We start from the raw sequence: 13,493 nt of genomic DNA, 5'->3' as shown, positions 1-13,493 counted from the left end.
CAGATCTTCCACCAAACATGGGCTGTACGGTTGTATGGGGTACATGATCTCAGGACGGTCCATTTTGCACTAGGAGAATGGACACGGTGCTGGGATAGAACCACTGAGTGAAAGGAAATATCAGGAATTGTGACCATGGCTGTGTGACGTGAGACAACAGCCAGCCTCTGCCTAGGGGAACTGCTGGCTGAGGCTTTCAGAACTTTCTCTTCACAAGCAAGAGGTATAAGGTTGAAAATAGAAATCTTGGTGTCAGTTCTTGACACAATTTTTCTCCTTCCTGAGACGTTAAAAACCATTTACCATTTTGTTTTTTAATGGTCACTAAGGGATTGCTTTCTGGCCCCTTGCTTTGCCACTTGTACTAAAGAGAATGAATCATGTGAGTGAAAGGAGAAAGAAAATACAAATGATGGGTAACTATCAGGAGATTAACTGTTAATTTACTAAATTGTGCCCAATGGTACTAGTGTGAGTTATCTGAGTCCATTGATCTCATCACAGCCGGAGTACTGTGGGAAGGAAGGTGTGACTCAGGACAGGTTGTTCCAGTATGAAGGGTCTTCCTCACAAGTATTTTTACACCTTTTGTTGCACAGAGAATGACATATTGCTGACTTCTGTTAGGAGAAAAAGACAGCAAGAAAATGGATCTGTTCCCTTCAGTGTCATGCACCAAAAACACTCCAGTGTTTCATGATAGAAGTTTCAATTTAAATACTGATATAATACCAAGAACCTCATTTCTGTTAGTACACACAGCTGGCTGATACTCTGCCTTAAGAGAAATGAGAGACACATTCCTTTCACTGCAGGTATTTTCTATATTTTACTGCTTAAGAACATAAAATATGCAACAAAATTAGAGATGAAAGAGCAATACTAAATTAGGGCAGTTCCTTTAGATGCATTTTGCTCTCTGAAGATCACAGTGAAGCCCCTTTTCAGTCTCTGACTGTTGTGCACCAGATACACAGAATCAGCCATGTACTACTACAGGTTCATCCTGTTCGTCCCTTCCCCACTGATTAAACCTGGTTTCTAGTATTTCCCATTTCATTTCAGACTGAAGGACTGATTCCTTAGGGTAATGCAATTAAACACTTTCTCATCACAAACAACTTAGAAGAGTTTGATTTTGTTTAGGTCTTCTCTCAGCAACCACATGCCTTGGCTGTGCCAGCACAGCACCCTGACTGCAGCCTGCAAGTGAGTGTCCACAGAGAACACACTTTTCTACACCTGCTGAAAAACTGACTTTTATCAGTCCAGCATCAAGAATTTTTGTGAATAAAAGCCTGTCTACAATGAATAAAAAACACACTTCAGGTTTTAACTGTATAGAAAGTGATGTAAAGCAAATGCAAACATGACTTTTGTCTCTAGAGGCTGCCAGAGCTCACTCAGGTCTCAGCTGTATTTACTGTAGCCAAAGCAGCTGAAGGAGACATCGCTTTTGAAGCCAGATTATGGAACCTTAAATTACAGTTAATGTACATAAATAAAGAACTGAAAGGTTATTTTGCTTCCTTCTAATGTTCCAGAAACACAGAGAAGCATCAGAATGATCAAAAATGCAGTCCTCACCCAGAGAACTCCTGGGAACTCCAGAGCTGCAGTGTCTGTCCCCATTTCTGAACTGATTTGGGAGTGTGAGGTCTTGGTGCAGTGGGTGGCACTGGGAAGAGTCCGCAGGAGTCTCTACAGCAGGATCAGCTCAATGTGGAGTCCTGCTGCTGACAGCACAATGCCCTCCACACATTCCTGCTGGTCCATGGGGCACTAATGCCCATCTAGGGATGGGCCAAGGCCTGTCCTAGGGACAACACACACCACAGGTGTGCCAAAGGCACAGCAAGACACACAGCCTCCATCTAAGGCTGGCAGGTGCTCCAGAAAACTTGTGCTATTTCTGTGGTCAGGTATCCTGACACCACCGCCTGCTCCCAGTGCTCACTTCACTCATCCATGTTCTTAGAAAAAGCCATACACTTGCTTAGTGTTCTGAAAAGATCTACAGGATAGGGAAAAAAAGGCTTTGGCAGGGAGGAATTTAGAATTCAATTAGTAGGCATCATCGATAACAGGAGCGCATGGAAGCAGGTAGAGAGAAAGAGAACAGGAAAGGATCCCTCTGCTGGAAGAGCTTAATTTCCCTCTGGAAGTATCTCCAAATTTGTCCTTTTTCAGTAGTAGGAAGGGCTATGAGTAATGATTCAGATCAACTGCAGAATTAAAACAGCTCACATTTAATAGGATTTTCTGTAGGTCTATACATATGCAAGTTTATGAGCCCACCCCATGGAGTGACATAAGAGAAAGATGAGCAGAGAATGGGGCGTTGTGGAAATCCTACAGCTCTGAATGAACTGAACAAATGCACAGGTTGAGTGATGCTGCAGGACAATGACGGATGAGGAATGCACAAATGGAGTTCCTGACGAAACTCTTGGGAGTAGCACCCTTCTTACCAAGACCACATTTGACTCATTTACTGTAAAACAATTAATTACCAGTAATTGTATCTAGGATTGTCCTCTCCCTCTAGTGTGACTGAAGACATACATCCAGTAATGGCATCACAGCCTCTGTGGAAACCACAGGCTGCTTTTGGTTCTTCTGCCAATTTGGAGCATCCAACTTCACCAGTGAGTAAACAGCACTGGAAAAGATTCACAGCACTCCTCCTTCAAACAAACTTCTGACTTGCAGAGGTCCATGGGGCGCACTATGAGCAAAAGGTCTGCCAGGGGAAAATGTGATTTCAAAGCTCTTACAGCACCTTTGAATGGCTGAGGAGCCTCAACATCTTCTACAGCAGAACATGTCTGACCTTCTTCTGTCATCGTGAAAGGTAATGGCTCCTGAACAGTCTTGGCTCTTTTGGCTTGTGAAGTAAATCAGCAGGTCCAAACTCACTCACAACAGCCAACTCCGGCCAAGAGCCATGTCCACAGGACAGTGGCCAGAAATGCACATGGAGACAAGGAAATACCCCCAAGTTACAGAAGAGTCTAGAGATGAAATGTTTGGGATGCAGTTATGGCAGTAAGGATGATTAGCTCACCTATCCCAAAAAGAAGAGAGGAACAGAGAGACAGAGAAAAGGCACCTGGTGACAGTATGAAATTACAGCATTGGGAAATGTCAGAAATTGTTGGGCCAGGTGCTGTGATGCAATGATGCCGAGAAGGAGATATAAAATCAACACCTCTGGCACTACCACCAATCAGCAATAAAATTCTCATAGAGGAGAATAAAAGTGCATTTCAACAACCTAATGAGGAAAATATGACTAAGGAATCACACCCTGTGAGAAAATAATTTTTATTTTTTAATAATGATGACTCAGTCTCAATAACATATGCAAAGCACCTGGTTCTGACGTGCGGATAATTAGAGAGCTACCAATAAAACAACAATCATAATTATGCAGATCAAAGGATCTGTGATATGGGGGTGGTGATGTGTCAAGAAAGAGGGTGAATGGTTTTCCATGATCCTTCAGTCAGCCATAACACACATTAGTAACTTTATGGATCTCATAATCACTGTGGCTAAGAAAAAAAATCCTGCTTGAGCCACAACTGCAGGGTGTGTATAAGTTACAGCATAAATGGAGAAACCAACAACAAAAAATGGGTAAATGATAACTTTCAAGTAGAGATGGATTTCCATTAAAGTTCAACATTCACATAATGAGGCCCCTTGTCTTTCAGGTTTAAAATTCACATTTTCCTAAAGTTATTTAAAGGCAAAATTTCCTTTCCAAAGGGCTTATCACAATCTGCCCCCTTACCAAAATGGTGCAGTGGTGCAGCACCAAGGGACAAAAGACTGAAGGTAAGGGGGATCTAGAGGGTCATCACAGCTACCTCTGTTACACAAGGATAAAATCCCCAACATCAATTGACTGAGATCAGATTTCAAACTCTGTCTTCCATCCGCAGCTCCTGCAATGGAAATGCTTCGAGATCCTTCTGCTTCCCATAGTTAAAAATTTCCCCTTAGTTTCCAGCCCAAACACACTCAAATCCAGACTGTGCCCTTTCCTACATGGACAACAGGATTGTTCTGTATTTCAAACAGCCCTGGTACCTCCTTCCTCAAGAGCCAGCTGATAACAATCTCAATCTTCATCTGGCCAAGACAAATCCTTTCTTCCCTCTCCCAGGATAGAGCCAATGCAGCCATATAGATTTCACGTACATATTTCAGTTAAAGATAACCTCTAAGTGATTGGAAATATGCACAAAAATGTTTAAAAACTCATAACTTTAAAATGGCATCACTGCATGCATACCAGAGCAGGAGACAGGAGGATTTCCTGCAAGTGATACCACCAGAGTTTGGTGAGAACAGAAATAACATCGCTGCTGTTAAGCTCATTCTACGGTTATTTACCATTATGTACTCTGAGAGACAGTGCCCACAGTAAGCTTTCTTCTCCAGGGAAAAGAAATTCTAAACCTAAACTCTAGATTCTGACCTAAAATTCTTAAGATATTCTACTTTTCAGAAGTGGCAGTTCTGAGGTAAATTTGAACCAGCCGCATGCAAAGGGTGCTTGAGTTCACACTTCTCAAAATCTGAAATTAAAGCAGAGCTATTAGGTGGTGCTTTCACCACCTGCTTTCAGGACAAAAGAAAATTACTCCAAAGAACAACTATTAAAATGAGTCTCACTCACTAAGTAGCCAGCAACAAACTATCTCCAGCAAAATCTAACTCACAGCCACCCACCCGAAATTGCAGAGTAGGCTTGTGTGAATCAGCATGCAAACCCAGTACCTGGGGGGAGGGCTGTCCCAAGCCCCAGAAGAAATTCCCCTTAGCACATCACTTTCAGCATGAGCACTATGGCTGGCAAATCCCATGGGAAGCTGGACTGCCTGGCAGGTGACACCCACCTGGGCAGGTATAAATAGCCACCAGCAAGGACGGCCTGCTGCACTTTGGTTTCCTGTATCTCGCTGTGCAGAGCTTTGCATCTGGGGCTGAATACCTGATCCCTTCACCATGAGCTGCAGCATCAAGAGAACATCCAGCACCTCGTACAGGAGCGGAGGAGGAGGTGGAGGTGCCTGCGGTGGCGGCAGCGGCCGCAGCTCCTCCGTGTCCTGCCGGCGCTACGCCTCCTCCGTCATCGGCGGTGGCAGCTACGGCGGGGCAGCCTGCGGGGGCTACGGGGGCAGCCTGAGCATGGGCAGCCTTGCCGGGGGCTTCGGCGGGGGCTTTGCGGGAATCTGCGGCCCTGGGGGGGACCTGCTGCTGAGCGGCAATGAGAAGGTCACCATGCAGAACCTCAACGACCGCCTGGCCTCCTACCTGGACAAGGTGCGAAGGCTGGAGGAAGAGAACGCTCAGCTTGAGCACCACATCCGGGAGTGGTACAGGAAACAAGCTCCCAGCGTTTCCAAGGACTACAGCTCCTACTACCAGACCATCGAACAACTCCAAAATCAGGTAGGATCATCCCGGCACACGTGGCTCCATCTCCCACATGCTCCTCTCTCCTCTAAGGCCTTCCTCTTTCCCCTTTGCTTCTTCCTCCTCCCTCTGTCCCCAGCAGCGGGCTCTACCACCCGCGGCACGGCCGTGCTGGTGGTACCGCAGGCACAAACCTGCTGAGCTGCACCTCCCGTCCCCTGGCTGAGCAAACCCTCACAGCAGCCCACAGGCAACAGGGCACAGCCCGAGGCACCAGGAGCCCCAGCAGCCACAGACACGCTGGCTCACGCAATGCACATCCCACGTTGTGCAGGTGGCTCCAAACCAGACCTGTGTGGTTTGCAGTGCTGCCCTCTGCTCCCAGCCAGATCAGCTGGATGGAGTGCAAAGCCAAAGCACCTGGATGGCAGGATCTGAGCTCCCTTTGTCCCTTCGCACTCCTACAGACACCAGGTGGAAGGACTGAGGTCTTCCCTTACAATCAACCATTTTCATAAGGAGATGACTTACAGCATCAGGGTGAAGCCCACACTGCCTCCTACAGTGAGTGCAGAACCCCATGGGGCTTGGCCATTTCCCAAAATAAATATTCTTCTGTTCTTTCCCCCATCAATATACTCTTCCATCAAAATCTTTGGAAAGCCAAAACCTTGCACACACCACTCCCTGTGCTATGGCAAGTCAGGAACTCTCCGTGCCCCCTGCACTTCTCCATAAAACAATTCCAAGACCAGCAGTAAAACTCTACCAAAGTTTTGTGTCTTATTTCTGCTTGTCCTGGAAAGCTAGAACACAGAAAGACTCCTCTCCACCTTCCTCTTTTGCAGATTATTTCTGCCACTGTGGACAACAACAGGATGATTCTGGACATTGATAACAGCAAGATGACTGCCGATGACTTCCGAATGAAGTGAGTAGATTCCTGTGAACCTTGCCTGTTTTGCTTCAGAAATTTTATAAATCTCATGAATGCAGATGGATGAAGATCTGTCTAAAGTGGTATGATCAAGCCTACACATCATAATGAAGTGAGTGTGTAATGCTTTGCTTTTCTTTGGCACAGGTATGAGAATGAGCTGGTCATCCGTCAGACCGTGGAGGGTGACATCAATGGCCTGAGAAACATCCTGGATGATCTCACTACCACTCGGTCTTCCCTGGAATCTGAGCTGGAGTCCTTGAAGGATGAGCTGATTGCTCTCAAGAGAAACCATGAGGAGGTATGATCCAGTGATAAACAGCAAAGCCAAATACACAATCCACTGATTCTTCATGGCTCCCACCACCACATATCAAGTGAATTTCACCTTATGCCGTGGGATTGTCATTCCTTTGTACCTTGGTAGAGCTTTGCCCACAGTCCCCTGCACAACAAATGACCTGTGTGTGCTCTTGTATCTCTCTCTGGACTCCCTGCAGGAAATGAGGCAGCTCCAGTCCCAAACTGGTGGCGACGTGAGCGTGGAGGTCAATGCTGCCCCTGGAGAAGACTTGACAAAGATCCTGAATGACCTGAGAGATGAATATGAAGAGATCATTGCGAAGAACCGCCGGGAGGTGGAGCAGTGGTATGAGGTCAAGGTATGTAGCAATGCCCAGAGTAGAGTCTCCTTTGGTGGCACAGCCCAGACACCCTGGTACCAGGACTGGCTGAAAGGGACAGGCTCCCTGGAGATGTGAGCTCTCATTCAGCAAATCTGCTCCCTTGTGGCTCAGAAGGTGTCTCTGGGGTTTGACTCTGCAGATCCAAGAAGTCAACCAGCAGGTCACTTCCAGCAGCCAGGACATCCAGACAAGCAGCCAGCAGCTCACCGAGCTGAGGCGCGAGATGCAGAACCTGGAGATCGAACTGCAGGCACAGCTCAGCACGGTATGTGGGCAGGATCTGCGGGCCCTTCCCTCCTTGGCACGGGCAGGGAGCCGGAGAACTCTGCTCCTCAACTCCTGTGTTTGTCTTTCCAGAAAAGCTCTCTGGAAAACTCCCTGGCAGAAACCGAGTCTCGCTACAGCCGCATACTCCAACAAATCCAGGCACAGATCAACTGCATCGAGGAGGAGCTGGCCAGCATCCGCTGTGAGATGGAGGGTCAGAGCCAGGAGTACAAGATGCTCCTGGGCATCAAGATGCGCCTGGAGCAGGAGATCCAGCAGTACCGGTCGCTGCTGCAGGAGGGGCAGCAGGACCTTGTGTACGTTGTCTGTTTGCAAATAAGGGCCCAAATTTTATCACAAGCTTTTCTCTCTTGGCACTCATGGAAGACAGAGCAGAATATTTTACTTGTCTCTAGCTGAAATCTAAGTTCAGCAACTTTTTTTCACAGCACCTGCATTGAAATGTGTCTATCAAAAACCTCATAATCAGATCAAACATCAAGGGAAACACGAAGCAGATTGTTACTGCCAGGTTTTGAGTTAATCCGTTCCTCTTGACCTGTTTGCACGGAGTGAATTCCATGAGAGGAATCACCGTGCCAAACCAAATTGTAATGAAGTTCCTTCTGTCAGCAGACAAACAAGCACAGCTGGATTGTGAGAGTACAAGAATTATACTGCAAGAGTCTCTTGCTGTCTCTGCTTTTACAATTTTCTTGGAAATTACAGCTGAATGGAATGAAATGAAGAAATATATATAAAAATATATTTGCAAGATCCAGGAAAAGCTGAGCTGTTACATTCACTGCACATGATGTCAGTATGTATTTATTGCTTCCTTCATTAAATCTCCTTTCCTTTTACAGATCATGTCAAGGAGGTCTCCAAGGAGGAGGTATGTCCTCCCACACTTCTAGTTCTTACTGTCATGGTCAATCTGGTGACAAGGCAGGTAAGAAATATCTTTCAAAGAGCATCCAAACTTACGGCTTTCACATTTTGTGCTTCATCCCTTTTTCTGTTAATACCAACCTTGTGCTATGGCTTCCACATCTGCAATTGCAGCAGGGATTAAACCATTTACAATCAAAGCTCTTAATTTCAAAGTGGTTTGGCTCCAATTCCAGAGACAGGCTAAGCTCCTTTCCCATGCTTTTGCTAACAAATGGATATTTAAATAGTGGTTGAGTCTGAAATGTCAGTGCTGCGAAGAGACTCTTGGTTTCCCTATTGGAGCAATGGTTTGTTCTTTCTTTTCACAGGGCAGTCAAGAGTGTGTTAAGATACCACCGACGTGTTGGGCTTCCCTGATCCCGTCAGTGCCGTGGGAGCACCCGGCCCACAGCGCGGCAACGCACAGCCCACACGCGCTGTGACCTACCCCACGCACAGACTGCTCTCCAAATGCTATTCATGAAATCAAAATTAATAACTACTAGGCTTTTCCTAAAATTATCTACTCCTCCCTTTTCATACTGTCCATCACTGTGATCACTGTGCTCACACACAGGACTCTGCAGTGCACTTGGTTCTCTGGTGAACAACAATCCCTCAAATAAAGCTTTACCTTTCTGCAATGCAAAGAAAACTCTGTGTCCAGCAGTCTATTTGGTATATTAATGTTCTATTTACATTTAGGTGTAACAAGTCAGCTGCACAAAAAAATTGTGCGTGAATTATGTAATACGTGAATTCTAAATCATATAATGACTGGATAAAATTCTGGCGATGAATAAACACATCCACATTAAACTCAAGGGTGACACCTATGGGGAACAGAAAGGGGTGGGGGAACCCCTTTTTCATAGCATATGTTGCAAGGGGTGTGCAAGTAGTTCATTTTCCAAATCAGCAGCTGAAGTGAAAAATTAGCATTAATTAACTCCAAAATTTCATGAAAATTTTGTCAAATCAAAACCACTTTTCCCTAGTCCCTGAACAAGAAATCAATCCTATTGAGGCAGCCCTTTCCCAGATTCTGGGCAAGAGCTCTGTCTAATCTTGTTTGATTAAAGCAAAGGGTTAGATCAGGAAATGAGTGAGGACTATGAAAGTTCTACTAACCCAACATTCAGTTGTTGGGATTATTCCTCCTGACATGTTGGAAAATCTGAGTTCAGGTCTTTTATCTGGAAATTCCACATGGAGGAGTGTGTTCCTATATTCCATAGGGTCATTCCCAGATCCATGCTGTTTGGAACTCTGGGTGGAGAATGGCACGGTGCAGGCAAGGTTCAAGCTTTGTCACTAAACCTGCCCCACTTCGTGACTTCGTGTACCACACTCAGCTTATTTGGGCTCAACAGGGGAAGAAAACGAGTGAAATATCTCAGTAATTTCAAACGGAGAAATCTGCATTTCAGTGTTTGGTTTGCAGGGCTAAGGAAGCTGCTGAACAGGGTCAGCCACATAGCAGGGGAGTGACTCCACTGCCGCCCTGCCCCAGACCCTGGGTGGGTCTGAGAGTCTTCATTGTTCCCTGAACACCTCCTAAATCACCGACATTTCTAATCCTGTCACGCTGCTTTACACTTCGGTTTGCAAAGAGTCAGGACAGGCAAAACATCATCATTTTGGATAACAAAGTATTATTTTAAAATACATCAAATTGTTCCATGTTACAATCCAGGCGGAATTCTCAGCACAGCAGGAAAGGGACGAGTCAGAGAAACTATTTCCATGGGAAACAAAGGTCTGTAAAGTCAAAGCAGATCTGCCTCTCCTCGGAGTTACAAGACTCTTTGGCTCTGTGGAAGTAACAGATTCTTCTGCCTTATGATCCCTTTTACTCCTCTCTCTTATCAACGAATGCTGACTATCCCAAAACCCCTCATCACTAGCCAGCTATAATGGACTTTGGGATCAAACACCTTCTTTAGGCACAGTTTAACTAGGAAGAATGTCTGTAATCCCTGAAAGGAGCCATTTGTGCTCTAGGCTGCCTGTTGGGAACATTCCCGAGTCTCCTGCTTCCCTTCTGATCCCTTTTAGGTGGGACCTGTTTGCAGTGCCAGCATGAGGGAATGCTGTTGTTGATCCTTATCGTGCTCCACAGAGTGTCCCACAGGTCTGTACCAGGGACAGAATTTATCTGTGGGTGACAGACAGTGTGTCCATCCATACGGGTCGGCTCCCTGGCATCCTCTGATGGCAATTAAGGAAATAACAAGTAGGAGTTGTGATACAAACTGCTCAAAACACTCTTAAAATTAAACTAAAGCCTCAGGCCTGGGATACGGCTCGTACAAGGAAAGAACAGATTCATGAATAGGAAAATCGGCACGTTTTTATTTTTATTTCGTGCCTTGGAGTCGATGGCTGTGCTTAACAGCCGGGCCTGCAGGGGGCGCTCTGTGCTCCTCCCGCTTCCCAAGGCCCCAAATCCCGTGGTTGGATCAATTCTGGAAATTAATCATCTCCAGGTGGACAATCCAACTTTTTCTGGATCAATTCTGGAAATTAATCATCTCCCGTTGGACAATCCTACTTTTTTTTCTGGATCAATTCTGGAAATTAATCATCTCCAGGTGGACAATCCAACTTTTTCTGGATCAATTCTGGAAATTAATCATCTCCCGATGGACAATCCAACTTTTTCTGGATCAATTCTGGAAATTAATCATCTCCAGATGGACCTCCAGATGGACAATCCAACATTTTCAGGAGGTTTGATGAAGGTAAGTGGGTGAAATGGCTGTATGGACAGAAATTCAAGACAAGAACCAGAACTGAGTGGACTGGGTTCTCCAGGGGGCTTCACTCTGGATCAGGATTCTGACACTCCTGCAGGATTTAGAGCCACAGCAATGCCTCCATTTGCAAGAGCAGCTGTCAGATATGGACAGGTACAGCAGCCCACTGCTACTCCTGGTGCCTTTGTGCACAGTCCTACCAGGCTCTGGCACTCCTGGCTACAAGGAAATGGAACCACAGAGGTGACAAGGAAGATTTCCCTCTCGGCCCTCCGTCAACTCAAGGAATGAGAAAAGAAACTGACTCACTGTGCCTGCAACAAAAAAGCAAGAGGAAAGGAGCTCCTGTGATATTTCTAACATTTACCAGCCCACCATAACCAAGAAAAATAGCAGCAGCCAAGTTAAGTAAGTATGAGAATTCAGGCAGGAAAATTCATTTTCTCTGTAACAATTTCTGTTAGGTTTCACATAATATATAACACTTTGGAGTGTTAATCCCAACAAACCTCGGAATTTCTTTAAGTCTTTCCACATTGTGGCTGTCCTGGAAGTGTTCATGACCTGGATTAACCTGTTCTAGTGGAAGGTGTCCCTGCCTGTGGCAGAGGGTGGGACTGGATGAGCTCTGAGGTCCTTTTCCACCCAAAGCATTCCATGATTCCATGATAAAGGACAAGTGACAGTGAACACGTAGACCCAGGCGCACTGGAGCTGCTCTCAGAGCTGTTTTAGCACTGCCTAAAGAGAGGTTTCTGCACACTGCAATTACTCCTAATAGCGCACTTTGGGAGCCCACGCTCCCGCGGCTCTGCCAAGCCTGGCTCCAGGGAACACCTTTCCCTGCACACACCTGTGTTCCAGCCCGCGCAGGGCTGGGATCAAAGCTACCACAGCCTCAGCAAGCAACATTTTCTGACAACATTCCCAATTTAGTTCAGTTCTTTCCCACAACCTGATGTCAGACTGTTGAAAATCACAGCCGTACCCAAAAGTTCACAGCGCTCACACACACGCAAAGATTTTAAATAAATTCCAACAACTCCTTCCTGTCGAAAATGCTGTTAGAAAACATGTCACCAGATTTTTATCAGTTATTAAAGCTGAATCCATTAGGAAAGCATGAAAAGGCACTCAGAGAGCACTTCAGTTGCTTGCTTTGCTGGCTGTGGGCTGCCCAAAACACAAACAGTTGGCACAAACCTCAGTTTTTAATAAAAGGAAGATATAAAGCTGCATATGGGTGTCAGAGTCTGGTGGAAAACCACGGCTCTTAGTTAAGGTAACAGCCAGGACTGCCCAGGAAGGGACTTTCCTGGTACACACAAACATGGGTAACACAGTCCTTTATGTAAGTGGCACAAACTGTCAAAAGCAGTGAGAAATCCCCTTTTGTTCCCTTAAAGTTGTGTGACCAGCCAGGGCAGGCAGAAGCAGGGCTCCAAAGGGGTTTCCATGGGCTCAGAGTTGCCATGAGGACCAAGTGTTAAAAACGCCTCCCTGGCAGCAGCTCCACAAACCAGAGGCTGCAGGGCTTGCCCTCATAAAGCAACAGCTGGATTTTCTCACTGAGCCCAACCAAAGATCTTCAGGCTCTGAGAATTCCTGTTAAGGAAAACTGAGTATGAAACCACCAGTAGGATCAGGAAAGCCCAAATACAAGGATCCACCAGGAGGGTACTAAGGGAGCTCCTTGTTTTCTAATTAAATCCATAACTAATGTTCAAACTAATGTTTAAAGCTTGCACAGTCAAATCTCTGCCCTTACTGGAAGCTGTGGCTTACCCGTACGATCAGGATATATTCTTACAAAATTAACAAGAGAAATAACAATATATGTCTATAAATACAAGTATATTCATGTAAATATATGAGCACATAGATATAAATAATAGACATACAAATGCTTTACTGATGGGAACAGAAAAAAACAGCTCAGCTCTGGGCTATGAGCCCCATCTACCCTGTGTCCCTCCCAAGTCTAGGATTTATTTTTGAGCAGGAATTTTCCATGGGGTGTATGGGAAGATCCCTGTGGATAGCCCCAGGCCTGCTCCCTCAGTGCAGCGTGCAGAGGCCATGGCAAGTGTCCAAGAGCCACCGTTCCTGAGCCTGGGACAGGTTCAGTCCCTTGGGCTTTGGCAGAGGCCCCTGCACTGCCTTTGCTGCTGCCTGCAGAAACCTGACTTTTGGAACACATCCTCCTGTCAGTTGGATGTTTGACTCTCAAGTAATAGTTTCCAGCCCAATCATACCTTGCTGAGATTTACCAGCCAGATAACAGGTTAAAGGAAGTGTGAAAGCACATCCAGTGAGTTGACTTGCACTCCCTAGGGCTTGGTGCCCCAACTGAGCCTTCCTTCCCACACAATCTTTAATCACACGATAAGAAAATTTGGTTTATTTTCCTGTCTCAGGTACTTAACTCCCTGATTTGCTTTATTATTAGAGTTCTGGAATGATGGAGGAGTCAGGAGT

At 45.8% G+C, this 13,493-nt stretch overlaps 1 protein-coding gene across 1 annotated transcript; it reads left to right on the top strand.

Annotated features, from left to right (window-relative positions):
* The first annotated feature begins 4,934 nt into the window (after positions 1–4,934).
* On the top strand, positions 4,935–7,820 carry LOC137486703 (keratin, type I cytoskeletal 15-like). The gene is made up of 6 exons (XM_068212138.1): positions 4,935–5,466; positions 6,279–6,361; positions 6,515–6,671; positions 6,871–7,032; positions 7,196–7,321; positions 7,414–7,820. The coding sequence occupies exons 1-6, from the start codon at positions 5,020–5,022 to the stop codon at positions 7,741–7,743; spliced, it is 1,305 nt and encodes a 434-aa protein (XP_068068239.1). The 5' UTR covers positions 4,935–5,019; the 3' UTR covers positions 7,744–7,820.
* The last annotated feature ends 5,673 nt before the right edge of the window (positions 7,821–13,493 follow it).

Source organism: Anomalospiza imberbis, chromosome 22 (genome assembly GCF_031753505.1).
Source record: "Anomalospiza imberbis isolate Cuckoo-Finch-1a 21T00152 chromosome 22, ASM3175350v1, whole genome shotgun sequence".
In the NCBI taxonomy this organism is placed as follows: Eukaryota; Metazoa; Chordata; class Aves; order Passeriformes; family Viduidae; genus Anomalospiza; species Anomalospiza imberbis.
The sequence above is the reverse complement of the archived record's forward strand: the minus strand, read 5'-3'. Positions and strand labels throughout refer to the sequence as shown.

Coding starts and splice junctions, on each gene's coding strand:
- LOC137486703 (XM_068212138.1), top strand. CDS start 5,020: ATGAGCTGCAGCATCAAGAGAACATCCAGCACCTCGTACAGGAGCGGA. Junction 7,033..7,195: donor AGCAGTGGTATGAGGTCAAG/GTATGTAGCAAT, acceptor TTGACTCTGCAG/ATCCAAGAAGTCAACCAGCA. Junction 7,322..7,413: donor TGCAGGCACAGCTCAGCACG/GTATGTGGGCAG, acceptor TTGTCTTTCCAG/AAAAGCTCTCTGGAAAACTC.